Genomic DNA, 19,665 nt, shown 5'->3' with positions numbered 1-19,665 from the left:
AAGGCTTGTGCAACACCAGCGACGAGAGTCACCATTTATTGGGTGCTGGATCCAAAGCCTGTGTCCTTTACGGCAATAAAAGGCTTAAAATACGTAAAGTGGTCACACAGCGGTATACACGCACAACGAAAATAATGGGAAAATATGAAGATTAGACGCAGGTGGGGAAAGACACGGAAGTGCCAGCAGGGTGATGGATGGGGCTTTCCGGAGCCTGTTTTTCCTGTGGGTCTACTAGTTGGATTTCCATAGTAAAAGGGAATGGTACCTTTTTTCCTTTTAACGTTTATCTGTTTATTTTTGAGAGAGAGCAAGCATTTGTGTGCGAGCACAAGAGAGGCGGAGAGAATCCCAAGCAGACACAGCTCGATGCCACAACCCGAGTGTGAGATGGAGACCTGAGCCGCGGTCGAGTCCTACCCTTAACTGACTGAGCAGCCCAGGCACCCCCATATAACACCTTTTTCAAACAACCCGCTGTTACAATAGCTAGAACTTGGAAATAACCTAAGTGTTCAACAACAAAGGATCAGTTCAAACATAACACGGGCACGGCCGGGCCGCAGAAGGGGGTGGGATCCAGCCGCTCCCGGAAAAAGCCCACAGGGGGCAGCGGGCCCCAGTGACTGTGCTGTTGTTGGAGGGGGAGCTTCCTGGGATATTCAGTTTCTGCTTCTCTTATCTTGTAATTTTATCTTATTACCTGGAAGATTCTCAACAAGCCGTTTATTCCTGCAATCAAAAAAGACCAGAAACGGGGAAAATGCAAGTCTGTGCCGCTGGAGCCACCACCCTCTCTTCTCTGGGTCACACACACACACACACACACACACACACACTGGCTGTCGGGGATGCGGGTTCAGCCCGAATGCACCTCGTCCCCGGAGGGGAGGAAGCAGGGCCAGCGGTGACTCAGGACGCGAGGTAGCAGGGACGGAGTCCTGCCTTCGCTGGAGACCAGGGTTCTCCCTGTGACCTTGGCGAGTCGCTGCGCCCCTCGGGGCTCGGTTCCTCCGGCCTGTAGGAGCCACGGGCACCGGACCCGAGGGTGGTCCGCAGTCCCCCCCACATTGCACACGGACGAATCCGCAGGGGCTCTGCCTCCAGGCCCCGCAAGGCTGTCGAGTCTCCTCGTTGGGCGCGGGGTGCCCATCCTCGGGGCCAGCCCGGGAGGTTCTCGGGGGCTCACGAGGCACGGGTGACGCCCATTTGGAGCCCAGCCACGCCCCCACACCCCCAGCCAGAGCTCCGCGCCCCGCCCCCAGGGCCGCGCCGCCGGAAAGCCCCAACGGAGCCCTGCCCCCGGCACCCGCCCCGCCCCCGGGCTCCGGCCCCGGGAAAGCCCGGCCGAGCCCCGCACCCCGCCCCGTCCCCGGGTCCGCGCCCCGGGAAAGCCCGGCCGGGCCCCGCACCCCGCCCGCGCCCAGCCCCGGCACCCGAGCATCCGCACCGCTCGCGGCTGCCCCATTGGCCCGCGCCCGCTCCGCAGGGCCGCCTGGCAGCCAATCGCGGCCGAGGGGCGGGGCTGCGGCCCGGGCCGGATGCTCGGCGCCGCTGCGGCCCGACGCGCCTCCCGGCCGGAGCTGTCCCCCAGCACCCGGCCACTCTGCGGCGGCGGCGGCGGCGGCGGCACGGACACTGCCAGGAGGGGCCGGCCATGCAGGAGCCGCTGCTGGGGGCCGAGGGCCCGGACTATGACACCTTCCCTGAGAAGTCGTCCCCGTCGCCGGGGGAGAGGACGCGAGTCGGGTGAGAGTCGCTGGGCATGGGGGCTGCGGGCAGGGGCTGGCTTCCGCCTTGGGCCTTCTCTGACCTTCCATGAGTGTCCACCAAGGGTCCATCTGGTCCCCTCCTGCCCCCAGACACCCTCGTTTTATTTAAGGAGCTGCCCCCCCCCCGCACACCCCCTGTACCGGGCCCAGCCCCCAACTGCCTCAGATAGGGTGAGTGAAAGCCAGAGAGGGCGAGGGGCTTGCCTAAGGTCACACGGCAAGCTTCAGGCGGCAGAAACCAAGCCTCCTCTTCTAGAGAAGAGTGCTCCTTCACCCGTACCTCGGCCACGGGGATGGGCTTTGGGGACCGTCCTGGGGAATTCTCCAAGCGAGATGACACTCAGGCTCCGGGAGCTGGCAGTCTGGCCCTGGAGCCAGCCCTCGCCAAGCGCTGCCCTCACAGCCTGAGCGGGCAGCCATTGTTCAGCAGTTGGGGGAGGAGGAACTCAAAGACCTCATCGTTCTGCCCACCCCCCCACCAGGGCCCCACAGAACAAGAGGGTGTTCCTGGCTACCTTTGCTGCCGTGCTGGGCAATTTCAGCTTTGGGTACGCCCTGGTCTACACGTCCCCTGTCATCCCTGCTCTGGAGCTGTCCTTGGACCCAGACCTGAGGCTGACCAAAACCCAGGCATCCTGGTTTGGGGTAAGAGCCATGCTCTGAGCTGGAGGTGGGCAGGGCAGAGTGAGCAGGGACCCACGAAGCCAGGGACGCCCAAAATCTCAGGCGTGGGGCCCCCTCTAGGGCCCTGGTCTTCCCCCTTCCCCATCCACCCCAATCACGCTGGGCCGCAGGAGGGGCAGTGGGTGAGTGAGGCCAGATGATGGCTCTGAAATAGAAGGAGGAAGTGAGAGCTGAAGGAGAAGGTGTGGGAAGGAACAAGTGGGGAGGTGCCCCTCCAGGTCTCACCCCTGGGGGGTTGAGGGCTCCCCAGACTGCCCCCCGCCACCCATAGCCGGGCTGTCACAGCAGAGCAGACGCCTCTCTGGATGATGGGGGACAGGGCATCAGATGCCGATGGAAAGAGGTGCCAGCTGGGGCGAGGGGGGTCCCAGGACAGAGTGTGGGCGAGTGGAAGGGAAGAGCAGAGGCCCCAAGAGTCCCAGAATTCCAGAATTCCAATCTTAGCAGCCTCAAATGTACAATGACAACATCGTAGCTAAGATAATACCCAGTGTGTGCCGAGCACTTAGTATGCGCCAGGGATGTGCTGGATACTTTACGTGAGAGCTGGTTAACTCCCGGGGCCAACCCTAAGAGTGGGTACTCCTGCCCCCCCCACGCCCCCCATAAAACAGCTAACGAAACTGAGGCTCAGATAGACCAAGCAACGTGCCCAAGTCACTGACTGGATCCTACTCACTCCACTCTACAGGGAATCCAAGAATCCCCAAGTCTAAAAATGCCAGGGGCTTTAGGTTATAGAATACTCCTGTCTGCTATACTCTAGTATCAGACTTTTAAGCGTTCAGCTGAGCAGAACCACCAGGGACACACGGCCCCACATCCTCTGCAGAGCAGGCCTCCCTACGGTGGCACCTCTTAGGAAATGGCTATGCACATGCTGCTTGTACACGCCTGGAGATGGGAGGCTCACTACCATTCAGGGCCTGAGTCCTGCACCCCAGGATCCCATGGTCAGCCTGGAAAAGCAGCTGCCTCTGGGCTCTGATGGGGGGTGGGGCGGGAGTGCGGGCTGCCCACACGCGTCTGCCGTGCACTCCTTTCCTGCAGTCCGTTTTCACCTTGGGCGCGGCGGCTGGGGGCCTCAGTGCCATGGTCCTCAATGACCTCCTGGGCCGGAAGCTCAGCATCATGTTCTCAGCCGTACCCTCGGCAGCTGGCTACGCGCTCATGGCAGGCGCCCATGGCTTCTGGATGCTGCTGCTGGGGAGGACAATGACAGGCTTCGCCGGGGGGCTCACAGCTGCCTGCATCCCGGTAAGGCCAGGCCCGCCCCTCACTGCCTCGGCACCGAGTTGGCCCCTCGAGCCATCTGGTCGGCGGGGGGTATGTTTGCCAGGGAGCCTCAGCTTACCTCCACCAGGGCAACCCATTTCAGGGAAATCTGGCCCCAGCTGACCTCACTCTGGACTCCCCATAGTTCCTACCCCATTTCCTGACAATCAGGCACGTTGCTCAATTGGAGAAAATCTGCACGAAGCAAGGGGGGAAGGGGAAGTGTCTGCCCCGAGCCGAGCCGTCCCTCGGACTCCTCCCACAGCGCCCCACGCGCCACGTCGGGCCCAGGGCGAGCCCAGAAGGGGGTGGGGCCAGAATCTGCTCCAGTTCCCAACCTCAGGCCACCCATTTTCGGAGCCGAGTGCCTCTGCCCACTCGACGGGGAAATGGACTGAGTCCCGATCAGGATGAGAACCCCACCTGAAGCCCCCGCTTCTCACCTCCCGAGGTTCACAGGGCCACCTCTCCCGTCTCGGGCCGGGCCCCGGACCCTAAACTCTCACCAGAGGCCGTGCGGCCCGATGTGTCTTGCAGGTGTACGTGTCTGAGATTGCTCCCCCGGGTGTTCGTGGGGCCCTGGGGGCCACGCCCCAGCTCATGGCAGTATTCGGGTCACTGTCCCTCTACGCCCTTGGCAAGTATTGTCCAGATGAGCAATGAGCACCTCCTGTGTGCGGGCGGGCGGGTAACAGGGCGCCGCCGCTGAGCAGCCGTGGGTGGAAAGGCAGCGAATGTGCCCCAGAGCAAACCCCGAGCTGGGGGACAAGATACTTGCTCAGCCAGCACTGGGCTGCGTACCTCTAGGCAGCGCTCTGCCTCTCTCTGGTCACGTGGGAAGCCCATACGGAAAAGAGAGCAGGGTGCATCCGGTTGAGGTGGGGTGGGGGTTTGGAGATAGTAGCCCGGGGCCTTGCCTGCTCCGTCTACCCCGCCGTCCCCCTGCCGTGGCCCTTGAGACACTCCGAGAACCTCCTTCAGGCCAAGCCATCCCTGTAGCCCCTCCTGGTTTAGACCGCGGAGGCCTGAGGCAAGCAGGGTAGGCTTCCTGTAGGAGACGGCCCTGGGACTAGCGCTTGAGGACGGAGCAGGTCGCTCAGAGGCGTCGACAGGAGGGGACTGGACGTGTAGCCTGGACGCCGGCCGCTCACCCCGTCGTCACCTCCAGGCCTCCTGCTGCCGTGGCGCTGGCTGGCTGTGGCCGGGGAAGGGCCTGTGCTCGTCATGACCCTGTTGCTCAGCTTCATGCCCAACTCCCCCCGCTTCCTGCTGTCGCGGGGCAGGGACGCGGAGGCGCTGCGGGCGCTGGCCTGGCTGCGCGGGGCCGACACCGACACCCGCTGGGAGTTCTCGCAGATCCAGGACAACGTCCAGAGACAGGTGCGGGAGGGTGGGTGCGAGGCCCTGGGTGGTGCAGCCGGCCACTGGGCCCGAGCCTTGGCGGCTCGTCCTGGGGGGGTGGGGGGGGGGTAGACGGCGGATCCCACCTCCGAGAACGAGGGGAAGGGGAGGCGTGGCCGCGACCCAGAGCGCGTGCTCCGCGCTGCCGATGCCTGGGCGCCCAGAGATCCTGACCAGCAGACATCTGCCTTGTCCCACCCGCTCCCCCAAGAGCCTGGGGCGGGCGGGGGTCTGTGGCCGGACCGCCTCAGTGCCCAGGGTCTTTTCCGGGAGGAAGGGAGAAGGGAGTCCGGGGCAGGGTGGGGCCTGCCGGAGGGGCGGGCGCAGCCGCCTCGGGAGCAGCTTCACGTTCGCAGAGCACCCGCGTGTCGTGGGCCGAGGCCCGGAGCCCCCACGTGTACCGGCCCATCGCCATCGCCCTGCTGATGCGCTTCCTGCAGCAGCTGACGGGCGTCACGCCCATCCTTGTCTACCTGCAGCCCATCTTCGAAGGCACCGCCGTCCTGCTGGTGAGACCCGGGCCCCACACCGCCCCGGCTCTGCCCCCCCCCCCCCCGTGTCCGCGGGGGCCGTCCCTTACCGAGCACCTGCTCCGCACCTCGGGTCGGGGGCGCATGCGCCGTGTGGAGCCCGCCGGGCTCTCTCCGCCCTCGTTGTGCCCCGCACCTGTTCTCAGAAGAACGTTTGCGCGTAACCTCACGTGTCTTAAGCCAGACGGGACTGCAGAGGAACCCGCTGTATAGAAACGCAGAGAGAGCCCGGGGGGGCGGGGGGAGCCTGTGGACCCCCAGGTTCAGAGCATCTGCTACGCCCCCCCTGCAGACCTCAGCTTCCGCCTCTGTAGAATGGAGATAGCAGAGAGGGGGCCTCCGTCGGCCCGTCCTGGGCTCGAAGGGAGATGAGATTTAGAGATTAGTGACAGTGCAGTCCCACGAGTCACCGTGATGCCCGGACTCTCTGCCGGCCTCGGGCTCAGGGGCGGGGGCGGCAGTTGCGTGCGCCCTGGCTGAGGGGGCCCGGCTGGGTGAGCAGAGGAAGTGCCCGGCACACGGTACGCGCCGAAGGAGCTGTGGCCACGGCTTGGCGTCTGAGCGCCCTGCAGCGCCGTGTGCGGGACGGGTGGGACAGGAGCAGCAGGCCAGGGTCCCTCAGCCCCCGGTGGCTCCCTCCCTGCAGCCCCCGAAGGATGACGCAGCCATTGTGGGGGCCGTGAGGCTCTTCTCCGTGCTGATTGCTGCCCTCACCATGGACCTGGCTGGCCGCAAGGTCCTGCTCTTTGTCTCAGGTGAGCACCGGCCTGGCCCCTGCACTGGCCCACTCCTCCCGCAGCCACCGCCGATTGTGTGCCGGCCCACGTGACTGGGAGCCCCGGGGCGAGGGGGGGATGGCCGGGTCAGACCTGCCCTGCTGGCCCTGCCCCCACCAGCGCCCAGCAGAGGGCCTGGCGGCCACGAGCTGCTCCAGAAAGAGCTGCTGGGGCTCGGGTGAGCAAACGAGCCAGTCGTGAGCCACACGGTGGGTGTGACAGCAGCTCACACGCGGGCAGGGTCAGAGCTCTGCAGGAAGTGTCCGGTCGCAGACGGGCCACGACGGCGGCCTGGATGAGAAATGGGCCGCACGGGGTGCAGGGTGCTGAGGAAGCACCGGGCTCAGACGGTCCCGGCCCCTCCGGGGGCCACCGGTCTGTCCACAGCCACCATCATGTTTGCTGCCAACCTGACGCTGGGGCTGTATGTCCACCTCGGTCCAAAGCCTCCGACTCCCAACAGCACCGTGGAGCTCGAGAGCGCGCCCTTGGGGGGCACGGAGCAGCCCCTGGCCGCACCCACCAGCTACCTTACCCTGGTGCCCCTGGTGGCCACCATGCTCTTCATCATGGGTAGGTGTGGCCGTGACCCCACCAGGATGGGCGGGGGGCGGGGGCCGGGAGGGCCGAAGGCCAGCCAGAGAGGGGCTGTCTGGGGCTTAGGTGTGGGGGACGTGCCAGGGCACGGGCAGGGCACCGCTGTCCTGGTCTGTCAGGGTGGTTGGGGAGGGGTCTCGGCAGCTCAGTGGAGGCAGAAGAGGCCCCACGTCCCCTGTGTCGGCAGGCTACGCCATGGGCTGGGGGCCCATCACCTGGCTCCTGATGTCCGAGATCCTGCCCCTGCAAGCCCGCGGGGTGGCCTCGGGGCTCTGCGTGCTGGTCAGCTGGCTCACCGCCTTCGCCCTCACCAAGTCCTTCCTGCTGGTGGTGGTGAGTGCCGGGGGCTGAGCTCAGGGCTTCAACGGCACGGCCTCTAAGTGCCACACAGGTCCTCCCGGGCCAGGGCGGGACCAAGCCCAGAAGGCCGCACTTGTCCACATGGCAGTTTGGGTCTCTCAGCGTGGATCTCTGCTGGTCAGCCCACATCCGGCTCTGTGCCCGCTTCCCCCATGCCACACACACACACACACACACACACACACACACACACACTTGGTTCAAACCCCTCCCCGGGCAGCTCGGCCGGTGCCTACCCTGGTGGAGCCAGTGCGTCAGGGCAGGGTCGGGGGAACCCAGAGCGAGCACAGCCCCAGCAGAGAGGCACAGACGAGCTTGGGGCAAGGCAGGAGGGCGTGTGGAGTGCGCTCCCAGCCAGGCTGTGGTGGCGGCGCCGGGCAGCGAGGGAGAGAGGTGGGGGGGTGGGGGGTGGGGTCTGAGCCGAGGCTGAGACCAGAGGTCCGGGCCCCAGGTCCAGGCCCGGGCAGGCTGCTGCCCTCGAGTGGAGGAAGTCCTCGGGGCCCGGCACCACGGGGAGGCCGCCCCAGACCTGAGGGCCTGGGGGACGGGACTGGGGGGGGATGACTAAAGCATTTGCAGTTCCTGCGGGAGGCTGTGGAGCCCAGAGAGGCCCGCTGGGAGCCCCCGGGTGACCAGGCATTCCCTCCATGTCCCCAGAATGCCTTTGGCCTCCAGGTGCCTTTCTTCTTCTTTGCTGCCATCTGCTTGGTCAACCTGCTGTTCACCGGCTGCTGCGTGCCTGAGACCAAGGGCCGGTCGCTGGAGCAGATCGAGTCCTTCTTCCGCTCTGGGAGGAGGTCCTTCCTGCACTAGGTCAGGGTCCCCACCTGGGAGGGGCCGAGCACTGGACGCCGGGCCTCTGTGCTGGCCACAAGCCTGAACCCCAAGCCCGGGGGGCGACAGCAACACGCCATCAGACGGAGCCCAGGACCAGACAGAAGCACGACAGGCCCCCCGAGTGCGCTTCTGGCTCTGGGCGGGCTGGGCCCCAGCTCAGCCGTGCCGCACGCTCGTCGGCCAAGACCCGCTGGCAGAGGAGACAGCCATGGGCCACAGGGGAGTACGTGGCCCGGGGTCCAGGATGAAGCCGGGGCTGAGCAGGGGAGTACACAGCCCAAGGTCCAGGACAAGGCCCTGCTGGGTGACCCCAGGGCCTTGGCGCTTACTCAGGCTCAGAGGATGCCCCCACACAGGGCTGCAATGAGGACAGAGCCAGGCAGGGCAAGAGGCAGTGGACGGCTCCACACAAGGACGTCGTCGTGCCATTTTGTTCTGATCACTTAGTCACCATTGAGCGTCCTAACCACAGGGAGGAAGACAGATGTGCACTTCTGAAAGCTGTGGATGCCACAGAGAACATTCTGGACTCCCAGGCCAGGGCACAAAGCCCAGTACAGACCTTCCTCCTACACCCACCCGATCTCTGGGAACAGGGCTCTTAAGTGCCCCTGTCTGTAAACCGTGTTCACCCCGTTTGTAAAAATAAATCAGGCTCTCGGCCCTGGCGTGGAAGGGAACGGGGTCTGTCGTAGGTGGGGGAGCCCACGCAGCAGCCAGGCTCGGCCAGACCCAAACTCTCAGCCAAGGCTACCATGGCCTAATGCCCCAGGCAAGGCCCGCCTGGTGGGGTCACAGGGAGGCAGAGAGAAGGGGCAAGGCAGCCTGGGAGGGAGAGCCTGGCCACACGACGGCCCCACCCGACAGGCTCCGGCCCTTCCCGGCTGTGTGACCTCGACAAGCCACTTGCCTGTCTGAGATGCTGCCAGCGGACCTGGGACAGGGCCAGCAGCACAGAAGGTCCTCGATAAAAGGGCAGTTCCTCCCAGGACCGGCGATCCCGGCCCCGCACTCACGGTATCAGAGGGAGAAAGGAGCAGGCAGGGTGCGCGAGCGAGCGTTCAGACCACGGCCAGGCTTTATTGCTCAGACAAGTTAAACATGGAGCGTGAACGAGGACCCCAAGGAGGCGGAGTCCAGACCCACTGAGGCAGGAGTGGGCCCTGGCAGCCCAGCCAGACAGACAGACGTTCCCTGCGGGCGGCAGCCCACACGGGCGGGGGACAGGATCCCCGGCTGCGGGACTGCTCGGCTGCGCTCACCGGGAACCTCGGGCACGGAGCATGTCCATTCTCGCCTGTGACTGAGGGGTCAGAGGGCCCTCCCACCTCTGCACCTGCCTCCAGGGGCCCCCCCCCCAGCAGACCTGCTGACAGAACGGAGGTGCAACCTTCCGGGACACACAGCCAGCCCTTCCCCTCCTGCAGCGGGGAGACCCCCGCCAGCGAGGCCCCTGCAGCAGGGGCAGGAGGGCTGGGCAGAAGTGACCCCCGCGTCCCGCTTCCCAGATAAGAATGAGCCAAGAGGGGCGGGCAGGGCCCTTGCCCCTCCTGGGAGGTAGACGGTCTTGTCCACGGCACACACAGCAGACACACACACGCGCACACACACACTCCCGCCCGCCTGGAGAGGCCCGGAGCCCACAGCCCTTTGAACCCTGCGCTGGCTTGAGAAAGGTGGTCCCAGAGGACCCCTGAAGGCACGTGTCCCACCCGCCGGCCACGCCGCAGGGCCCGCGCCGCCCCCCCCTCCTCCCGGGGCTCGGCCTGGTCGGGCTCGCTGGAAGGCTGCCGGGGGGACTGCCGTAGACCAGGATCCCCATGCGCGTCCCCCGGGACAGTGAGTGCTGCTCCTGCGAGGAACGAGGAACGCTAACGAGCCCCGGGGAGGAGGGCTCCCTCTGGGAAGCAAGGATCCGGACACAGCTCTAGGGGTGGTTTCAACAAAGGGGGGCTGGGCCCGAGCTCAGGGTTCTGAGCAGGGCCCAGCCGGGGGCCCTGGGAGAAGGACGAGTGGGAGCTGGGCCCCAGACCGAGCCTTTTCCACACCAGCACCGCCCAGGCTCAGCCAGGCCCCACCAGACACGCCTGGCAGCTGGGCGCCGCTCGGGCTGGCGGGGCAGGCAGCGGGCCGAGGGAGAAACACACAGGGGACACCGGGAACGGTGGATGGAGGGAGGCCGGGGTGACAGTGCGCATCCCCGCCAGGGCGACTTCCTCGGGCCCCCCACACGGGCCAGGCACCCGGTGCGCACAGCTCGTGGTGGTGGAGGCGGCTCTGGCCCCTGCCCAGCTCCCCAGAGACCAGAGTAGGGGGCAGGCCAGCAGGAATACGGAGGTGGGCGGAGCTCGGCCCCGCTGCCTGGGCTCCGGCCACGGCCGACACGCCCGGCCGGGGGCACACAGACAGGTGGACGAGCAGCCCCCCGGGGCAGGGGAGAGCCTGCCCTCCGCGCTTCCTTGGCACCGGGCCCTTGGGGGCCGTGGGGGAGGACCCATGACAAGCGTCCCGGAGCGGCCCGTCCGAGGTTCCCGGGAACTGGGGAAGGGGCGCTCCCCAGCCAGCCAGCCAGCCGCTGCTCTGGGCACTCGAGGGGCATCCCGGGACTGCTGTGGGCTCCCACGGAGAGCAGAGCGGCGGGGAGGGGCCTGGGCAGCGGGACGAGGCCCTGCCCCGAGGGAGAGCCACAGGAGGCTCACCCCACCCCTGCCCAGGTTGCCGTGCCTCCCAGCTCACGCCGGGGCCGGCATCCCCCAGGAAGCTCCTCCTGGCCCTGCGGCCCCGCCAGCGGTGTGAGTCCGGACACCCACCCGGCAGCCTGCTTCCAGCGAAGCCGGGCCAGCTGCGAGGGGCGGGGCCAGGCGGGCCGCCCGTGCGCAGCCACCGCGGGCTCCGCTCTCCTCCAGTCCCGCGGCCTGGGTCACCCCGAGGCCCGCGCTGCCTGCCTGCCTGCTGCCACCGCCAGTCTCCCTGCTGCTGGCCAAGGCCCGGGGCAGGAGACACAGATCTGGAGAGAGGGAAGACAGAAGAGGATTCCAGGTGTAGGGACAGGTGCAAGGGGGCTGAGAGGAGCTAGGCAAAGGCTCCTCTTCCAGGCTGTTCTCCAGGGTCAGCGCTCCAGGCCTCATCCCTGCAGGCCGTGCTCACGCAGAGTCCCAGGGGCGAGCAGGGAGGAGCGGGTCACCTGACCTGCCTCACAGCTCTCCCTCCAGGGTGTCCGTGAGCTTCTCCTCGTCAGCCTGCTGCTTCTGCTGCTGGATCCTGGCATAGGAGATCGCGTCGCCCCTGGGGAGACAGCGAGTCAGTGTCACAGGACGCCCAGTCCTCCCACCCACCAGCAGATTCCTGGCCTGTGACCGAGGCTTCAGCTGCAGGGACAGCAGGTGTCCCCAGAGACCCTGCTGCTAGGATAGCAGCCTCTAAGAGAGGCACAGGCTGCCCGGGATCTCGGATTCAGAGTCGCAGCCCGGGCTCTGAAGCAGAGGGCGGCAACTGACTGGGACGCCAGGCGTGGGCGCTGGACGGGAAGAGGCTCTGCCGAACCACAGACCTGCCATCCCCACTGTCGGCTGTGGCGAGGCACAGCCAGGCCACCAGGAAGTCCACCAACCCTCCTGCTCTCATTCCCGTGAGCGGCAAACACCCTGGGGACACTGATGAGAGTCACTGACAACTGCCGTGCCCGTTCCCACAAACGGACACCAGGGGCCCCTCCTGGACCCTCCGCACTGAGAAGACTACAGGAGGCAGGATGTGAAGATCCCTCCCAGGGGCTGGGAGAGGCAAACGCACTTTTTGCCCAGAGCCGAGAGTCCGTACAGCACCCCAGTGGCGAAGGCGATGGCGTTCCCCAGCAGCGTGGTCAGGGTCAGGCTGATGACGATGGGGACGATGGCCATCCTAGGAGAGAAGCCCGGGTCAAGGCGGTACCCCTGCCCTGCGGCTGCCATATGACTTCCAGGCTCCCCAGACTAACCCAGCCCCCCCCCTCCCAGAGAGCCAGGTGCAGGAAGGGTCCCCAGAAATCAGTCCAGACACAGGGTCACGGCCAGGCTTCAAGAAGTCCTTAGACACCCGTGCACTTGTCTGCGAAGTTCCGTGCGCTTTCTGAGGCGAGGACCCAAGCCTTCATCAGACCTCTGGAAGGGTCTGTGGTACACAGAGTAAAACAGCGCTGGGGTCACCCACCCACCCCTTCGGGGAACAGGCCGACCCGAAAATCTCCTGTCAGTTCCTCCCTAGCGGCTTTGTGACGGGCCAAGTTCCTGAACTCCTCCCGTGTGAACTCCACACACAGTGCCTAGAACAGCATCAGCACCAGGTAAAGGTCAGCTCTTCGTGGTGCAGTGAAACCAGCCTTATCTCAACAAGAGAGATCCCAGAGCCTGAACCGCACAAGGCAAGGGGTTTCCTTCTGGTCCCCGCCACGGTTGGGCGCCCCCTGGCGGCAGGTGTCCCCTCTGGCTCGAGTGTCCGTGGGCTGACTCTCGATTCCGGCTGGGATTTCCAGACCCCCGTGGCAGTGGGTTAACTAGGCCAGGGAGATACCGCAGCTGGAGGACCAGCGCTCTGTCCCAGCAGCCGCACCCGCCCACGCACACCCCGCACACTAAGGCGAACACTGGGCCGCCAGATGGGCCTCCGCAAGTCCGCCTGCCTCTCTACTCAGGCGGGACGTGCGATCGTGAGGTTTTGCTGTGCTTATAAAATCTGTCAGTAGTAAAAGAATAACGGGAATTAGAAAGAAAAAAAAAGACCAAGGGGGAAACCTTCTATCAACAAAATTAAAGGGAAACCGGCTGGAAAGATGTCTGAGAGAAGTAGAGCAAAGGGTTAAGAAATCTTCACTATAGGAAACACACAACTTGCTAAGTGAAACATGGAGACGCCAGTAGGTAAGAAGTAAACCAGAACATTTTCAGGAGGGAAAATGCAATTAGTAAAAACGTTCAGAAAAACAGCTCAATTCTTGTCAGACACGAGACGGGCAGCACCAGCGGGGTGGAGAGGAGGCAGAAACCCTGATCGCCTCTTGGGAAAGCAAGTCAGTCGCATATTGAAATCTTTCCAGTGACTAACCTACAGCCTAACAATTCCATGCCCAAGGAGAGATCTATCCTAGGGAAAGCACCACAGGAAAAGTTTTGCTCATCGCTGTTTACTGTGGTTTGGTTTAATCTGTACCACTGTTTACAGAGGAAGAAAGCATGACACAGGCAGTGCCATAAATATTCCTGTCAGTAAAAGTAATCTCATGAAGTCTTTACCGGTGATCCTGAAAACGTTTACGTCGCGGTATTAAGTGAAAACGAGCAGGACACAAATTTACTTCAAACGGTCATACTGTGTAAGAAACAAGTTTAAAAAACCTGCAGGGGTGCCTGGGTGGCTCAGTCAGTTGAGCATCTGACTCTCGATTTCAGTCCAGGTCATGATCTCACGGTTTGTGGCATCGAGCCCCACACTGGCCTCTGCACTGACAGTGTAGAACCTGCTTGGGATTCTCTCTCTCCCTCTCTCTCTCTCTCATTCTCTCTCTCAAAATAAATAACTTAAAAAAAAAACTATTAAAAAAAAGTTTTTTAACGGACAGAAACATACCAAAATGTTCCAAGCAGTAAAGCTTTAATATTTTCCAAGTTATTTTTAGTAAACGTATATTACTGTTAGTATTTTTAAAATACAGATCAAGGCAAGGGGCATGATGGCAGATAGTATTTTGTGAACCTCTATTTCTCCGTGGTTTAGACCCAGTAGGAAGCGGCTCTAGAATGCAACGCACATCTCCTGCTGTCAAAGCAACTGGCCTCCACGAAGGGAAAAAACCCTGGAATAAAGAACTCCTCGTTTATTTATTTATTTTTTTAAAGTTTACTTATTTTGAGAGGTGGGGAGGGGCAGAGAGAGAGAGAGAGAGAGACAGAGAGACAGAGAGAGAACCCCAAGCAGGCTCTGAGCTGTCAGCACAGAACCCGATGTGGGGCTTGAACTCACAAAACCATGAGATCATGACCTGAGTGAAAATCAAGAGTAGGACGCTCAACTGACTGAGCCCCCCAGGTGCCCCAAGATCACCGCATTTATTGCTAAAGATAACCTAAATCATGGTAACCATTGCCATTGCTGTCAGAAGCCACGAAGGGCCTCCTGTGCACCAGCACTGTTCTAGAAGCTTCCGTGCATGGGACACACCCTGAAATTCGTTCAACCTCATGACAGCGAATCTGCGGTTAGAACCAGGAAAATCAAGGGAAGCCCACTGGCAGGTAATATTTTCTGTTCTGCGACCTGCCTTCGTGCCGGGGCGTCGGGATGGACCCCTCGTGCAAGGCTGCACAGAAGCACATCGCTGGGCCTACCAGGGTCGATTTAACAACTCTCAAACCCCGGGCCAGAGGTCCAGGCCCCGCTCACTTTTCTCTAGCCCGTACAGGCTGCAGGCCACGCATTCTCCCTGCGGAAGTGCGGGCGGCCACGGCTGTGGGCTCACCCCCCAGACGCAAGACCACACACGCCACACCCACCGTCGGAGGAGGACTCTGCACGAAGCCATCGCAGCCTCGCCCTCCCCGAGAGGTCCCCCCAGCCCGGCCCGCTGGCCATCGCCTGCCCTTCAGGTCCCTGACTCTGGGAACCCGGGTCGGGGGCCCCGGAGGGTTAAGTCCCCGCACCGTCCAGCCCCACCCGGGGGCCCCGCACCCGCAGTAGAAGACGGCCTTCTGCCAGGAGCGAAGCCGGTCCACCTTCTCCGCCACCGTGTTGGCAAACTCGATGAACTGGCAGCAGAAGGGCGCCTCGCAGAGCAGCAGGATGAAGGCGTTCATGCTGGAGGGCGGGGAGAGAGGCTGGTGGGCTGACAGGGTCGGGGGGGGGGGGCCAATGCCCACCAGAGTGCCGCTCCCCCTCCCCCAGCTCCCCCTCAGCGCCTCTGCGGAGCCGCTCCCCACCGGAGGACCAGAGCCTTCCCTTCACCCCTCCTGTCTCAGAAGGTGCCCCTCAGCTCTGCCATGAGCACGCGGAGGGGTTCCTCGACACAGGGCGCTTTGCAGAGAGCCGGCCGCCCCTCGGCCACCCGGTTACCGCCACTGTCACCGACATCGTCGTCTGTGCGGGGAAAGCTGTCCCCGGCAGCGGCTCACCCATCAGGACGGCCAGGAGGAGGTCATCAGTCCACAACAGTCACTGGGGGCTGACCCCTGGGAAGCCCACACAGGGAGGAGGGCACCTAGCAAGCCCCGTACCCTGCCCCTCCTTCCTGTGTTCCGGCTAGGGACAGTGAAGCCACGGAGACAGACCGAGGGGGTCTGCTCCAGTCTTTGTTCTCCACGGCTGGGTCACGGTCACGGACGCCGGGCCCTCAAAGAATGCCACAGCCTGCGTCCACCCCAAGCCTCGGAGGAAAGTGCCCTCATTACCTACCGGGGACAGAACCCAAGCTGAGGTGCCCCGGGAGCCCACCTGAGCCCAGGGCAGGGACTCTGCACAACTCACACGCCCCCTGCTACGGGCCAGTCCCCCCAACCCCCCCCCCCCCCCCGCATCCAGGCCGGCCGGTCTCCTGACTGCCTCTGGCCAGCACAGGCCTCCGGGCCCCGCTCCCACAGGCCTCACCACTGGCCTGAGTTCCCTGAGGGCAGGGTCCCACCCGTCCGCTTCTGTGTCCCTCCCAGGCCAAGCCCCACGTGGGCACCGACGATGCTTGGCGCACAGCCACTTCTCACGCGCAGGTGGCTCAGGCACGGCCGGAGCTTCACTGGCTGATTCCCACCCCACCCCCTCCGCCTTCCCTTCCAACGGGATCGGGCTGCCCAGGCAGGGGGGGGGGGGGCAGGGAACTCACCTGGGGCCTTCTAGCCCCTGGTCCCACACCAGCTCTAACCTGCCCCGTCTGGCTTGCCCACCTCCGACCTGGAGCCCCCGGCACCTGACTCCAATCCCACCAGACACCAAGCCTCCACCAAGCCTCCTCCAGCAGCCCTGACGGCCCCCGAGCTCCCCCAGGCCAGGCCCCTGGTAGCAGACACAGTGCCTGCAGAGTCTCGCTCCGTGGACACTCGGGAGACATTTGTGACCCCGGCCCTAAACCCAGTGGAGGCCTGGGTGAGTGTCGTCCCCCCCGGCCCGGCCCTAATGAGAATCGGGACAAGTGAACACGGCAGGGTGGAAAGGAGGTGAAGACCCCCGCAAGGCGACCAGAAATCCACGTGCCCCCAGCCCCATGGGGCAGGACGGTCACGGGGCTACTCACATCATCCACACGCCGGCCGCGATGTTCAGAGGGTGGATGGTGACGCAGTTGAAGAGGCCCGAGATGGCGCAGGCTTGAAAGCAGACAGGAGCCGGAATTAGCAGGCAGGAAGGGACAGAGCCTGCCGGGGAAGACCCCTGGCAGACCCCTTGCGACACCAGCACTGCACTCTGCCCTCTGAGACAAGCGAGGTCCCTGTAAGTGCCCCACGTCGTGGGTGAGGACCCAGACTGGGAGAGGCGAGGCGGCTTGGCCCAGACCCCGCGGCAAGGGCGCGGCCGGCTGCGAGGGCATCTCACCCTGTCTCCAGTCCAGGGCCTGGAGGGCCGGCCTCCGCACCCCAGCTGTACCAATACCCGCCGCAAGGCATCGAACATGAAAAGAGAAGAGGATCTCAGGCCTCGGGCTCAGGCAGGTGTCACCATTCACAGGGCTGGCCACACGAGAAGCCTCTGACGCCAAAAATGAGGCTCGGATTTTGCCGGGGCGAGGCCTGCTGCCCCTCTGGGAACAAAAATTGGGACCAGGTAGACCTGGGTCACAATCCCAGCTGTGACCTGCACACCAGCTGAAGAACCTTGGGGACGTCCTCGTCACTTTTTGAGGCCTGTTTTGTCCCCGGAGTGCGGGCAAGTGCCACAGCCCGGCCCAGCCACCCCTGAAACACCAGGCCCTGAAAGTGGCTTCTCCGGGGTCCCAAGTGTGGAGCCTCGCCCAGTGCTCCCAACCGCACCCCGAGGGGCGGGTGTGCCAGGCTCCCCTCGCTTCTCCCTACAGCCAGCGGCCCAGCTTCTCCAAGCACTGGCGGTTCCCAGGCACAGGCTCCCAGCTGGAAGCAAAGCCCAGCCCAGGGCCATAGCTGGGGTGGGACTGGAAGCTGGGCCCCGAGGCAGCAATCAGCAGCCAGTTTATTAAACTTGCAGCAGCTCGCCTGGCACCTGATATCTGCCTGGGCCTGGAATTCTCCTGCTGCTCTCCCAGGTAACCCTATACGGGCTGCAGGGGGAGGATGAAACCAGACGAAGTGAACCCAGACTGCAGGGGGCCTGCCCTCGCGTGGTCCCAAGGTCTCCTAGGGGGACAGAGGTACTTTCTGCCTACTAGCGGCACTCAGCCCGGACACGTCCCATCAGCCTCCAGGCAGCAAGGTTCCCCGGAGACACAGAACACAGACCTGAGTGCCCACAAGACAATGCCCCTGCTGAGTCAGTACTTCTCCTCCAGCTCTGACCCTGCCCCCACTGTCCTACCAACAGCCCACCTTAGGGGAGGACTAGGTTTCAACCCAGAAAGAAGGCTGCAGCAAGGAGTCCTTTAACAATCCAGCCCGGAGGGTGTCTCACCCCTTGGAGATCCGGACTAAAGTGACCAGCTGGAAGCACAGCCCTTATCTGAGTTCCTGTTTCATCACTCAAACTTTTTTAAGATTTTATTTTTAAGTAATCTCTACACCCAATGTGGAGCTTGGACTCACAACTCCAAGACCAAGAGTCGCACGCTCTACTGACTCGGCCGGCGGGGCGCCCCGCATCGCATCCCTAAAACTCTCGCCTTGCACCCCACCCTGCGATCTCCTATTTGGTATTTGCATAGCAATCACCTCCCCCCAGATACTCAGGTGAAACCGACACAAGTTTCTCCTGATGCTTCTGGAGTAGCCCCAACACCACGAACTCCTGGGGCGGCCCAGGTACCTCACTTTAAGAAGCACAGAACGGGATGGGAGACCAGGGTTAACCCGGGAGCCAGCAGGGCTGCTGAATCCAAGGCAGAGGGAGGGTGAGGGCCCAGAGGCCACAGGCAGAACCTTTCCTTTCTCCACCACTGGCCCCCTCACTCCCTACAGGACCCCCACTTGAGAGGATCCTATCTAAAGCCTGGTCCTGAGCCGCCAGTCTCTCCTACAAAGTCAAAAAGATGCTTGCTCTGACAGCAGTGACCGGGACTCAGGGGCCTTTTTGGGATCTGCAGAAGGGCCTGTCCCATGATCACCTCTGGATAAGGGTGTGCCCTTCTGCACAGCACACGCCTAACCCTGCACCCCTGAACTTCCTTCCAGCACCCAGCCACCTGGGACGACTGTGGGACAGGCAGGGGACCCTGAGCGGTGTTCCCTCCGGCCGACTTGATCAGGATCTGGCCTGCTCCAGCCCTCTGTGCCAAGCGGGCACTGTTCAAACCCACTCCAGTGATTCCCAAAGGTGAGGGCCGCAGGACAGGACAGCAGACCATTCGAACAGATCAGACACGTATTTGCCACATGAGCTTCATTTTACTCCTGCAGCAGGTCTGCCTTCCTAGCGGTGTTCTTTGGGCGGGGGGGGGGGGGGGGGGGGGGGCTGGGTGCTAAAAGAGCCTGGCTTCCGTGCAACTTGAGGTCAAGATGTGTGTCGGGATGGCGCTGGGGGGATACGAGGAGGGGAGAGGAGCGGTGGCCGACGCAGAGTCGACAGCAGAGGGAATGCACTGGCCTCGGAGTGGACAGTGAGGACCCAGATGCGCACTGCCCGGCCCTCCCTCGAGGACTACTTGTGCCCGGGCACCACCCGCCCATGTTTAAACAGCCTTGGCCCAAAGGTTAAGGGGGCCTCCGCCCGCGCCAACAGGTGAGGCTGCCTCCGGGCCGGGCAGTGCTGCGCTCTCCCGGCATAACATAAGGGAGGTCTCGGAAAGCCCCCGGGGCAGAGGCCGCACGCACCGTCCCGGCGCTCAGATGCGGCGCGGGGGGGGGGCAGTAACTCGGCCACGGTAGTTAACGTTCCCTCCTGGAATGTCCCCATCGCCGCCAGCCCAGCCGCGGGCTCCGCGGGAGCCCGGGCCGCGGGGCCGGGACCATAGCAACCGCCAGGGCGTCCGCCCCGCGCGCGCCCACCCACCGCAGACCGCCCCCCGCCCCACCAGCCCCTCCCCGCGGGGGCGCGCCGGAGGGGCGGGGCCGAACACGCATGCGCGGTGGGCGGCGAGGCCGACCCCTCCCCCGGGCCGGGTACTCACAGACGGCCCCCAGCACCCCCGACAGGCGACACAGCCAGCGGTACCACCACGTCATGCCCTCCTCCTGCGCGGGCGGCGCGGAGCTGACGGACGCTGTCGACGCCCCGCCCGAGCCGCTCATGGTGCCGCTGTCTGGCGCAGCCCGCCACCCTCACAAAGGGCTCCGGAGCCGGCCGCGTTGGCCCGGCGCG

At 64.0% G+C, this 19,665-nt stretch overlaps 2 protein-coding genes across 3 annotated transcripts; one reads left to right on the top strand and one right to left on the bottom strand.

The window, feature by feature from the left end:
• The first annotated feature begins 1,578 nt into the window (after window positions 1–1,578).
• On the top strand, window positions 1,579–8,907 carry SLC2A6 (solute carrier family 2 member 6). 2 transcript variants are annotated; one of them, XM_047093854.1, is made up of 10 exons: window positions 1,579–1,749; window positions 2,255–2,417; window positions 3,507–3,713; window positions 4,269–4,368; window positions 4,900–5,111; window positions 5,612–5,641; window positions 6,309–6,417; window positions 6,826–7,011; window positions 7,223–7,368; window positions 8,053–8,907. In XM_047093854.1, the coding sequence occupies exons 1-10, from the start codon at window positions 1,658–1,660 to the stop codon at window positions 8,206–8,208; spliced, it is 1,401 nt and encodes a 466-aa protein (XP_046949810.1). In that variant the 5' UTR covers window positions 1,579–1,657; the 3' UTR covers window positions 8,209–8,907. The 2 variants fall into 2 exon arrangements, with proteins under 2 accessions (XP_046949810.1, XP_046949809.1); XM_047093853.1 differs by having other exon boundaries at window positions 5,489–5,641.
• Window positions 8,908–11,291: 2,384 nt separating this feature from the next.
• Window positions 11,292–19,623, bottom strand: CACFD1 (calcium channel flower domain containing 1). Its single transcript, XM_047093849.1, has 5 exons — window positions 19,475–19,623; window positions 16,481–16,553; window positions 14,932–15,057; window positions 12,025–12,132; window positions 11,292–11,517 (listed from the first exon to the last, which is right to left on the bottom strand). Exons 1-5 carry the CDS (start codon window positions 19,593–19,595, stop codon window positions 11,427–11,429), a joined length of 519 nt encoding a protein of 172 aa, XP_046949805.1. The 5' UTR covers window positions 19,596–19,623; the 3' UTR covers window positions 11,292–11,426.
• Window positions 19,624–19,665: the final 42 nt, after the last annotated feature.

Source organism: Lynx rufus, unplaced genomic scaffold (assembly GCF_022079265.1).
Source record: "Lynx rufus isolate CCGP_SWC_20201006 ecotype Redwood Valley unplaced genomic scaffold, mLynRuf1.p SCAF_36, whole genome shotgun sequence".
Lineage (NCBI taxonomy): Eukaryota > Metazoa > Chordata > Mammalia > Carnivora > Felidae > Lynx > Lynx rufus.
Note: the sequence above shows the minus strand (reverse complement) of the source record. Positions and strands in the feature narration are given on the sequence as shown.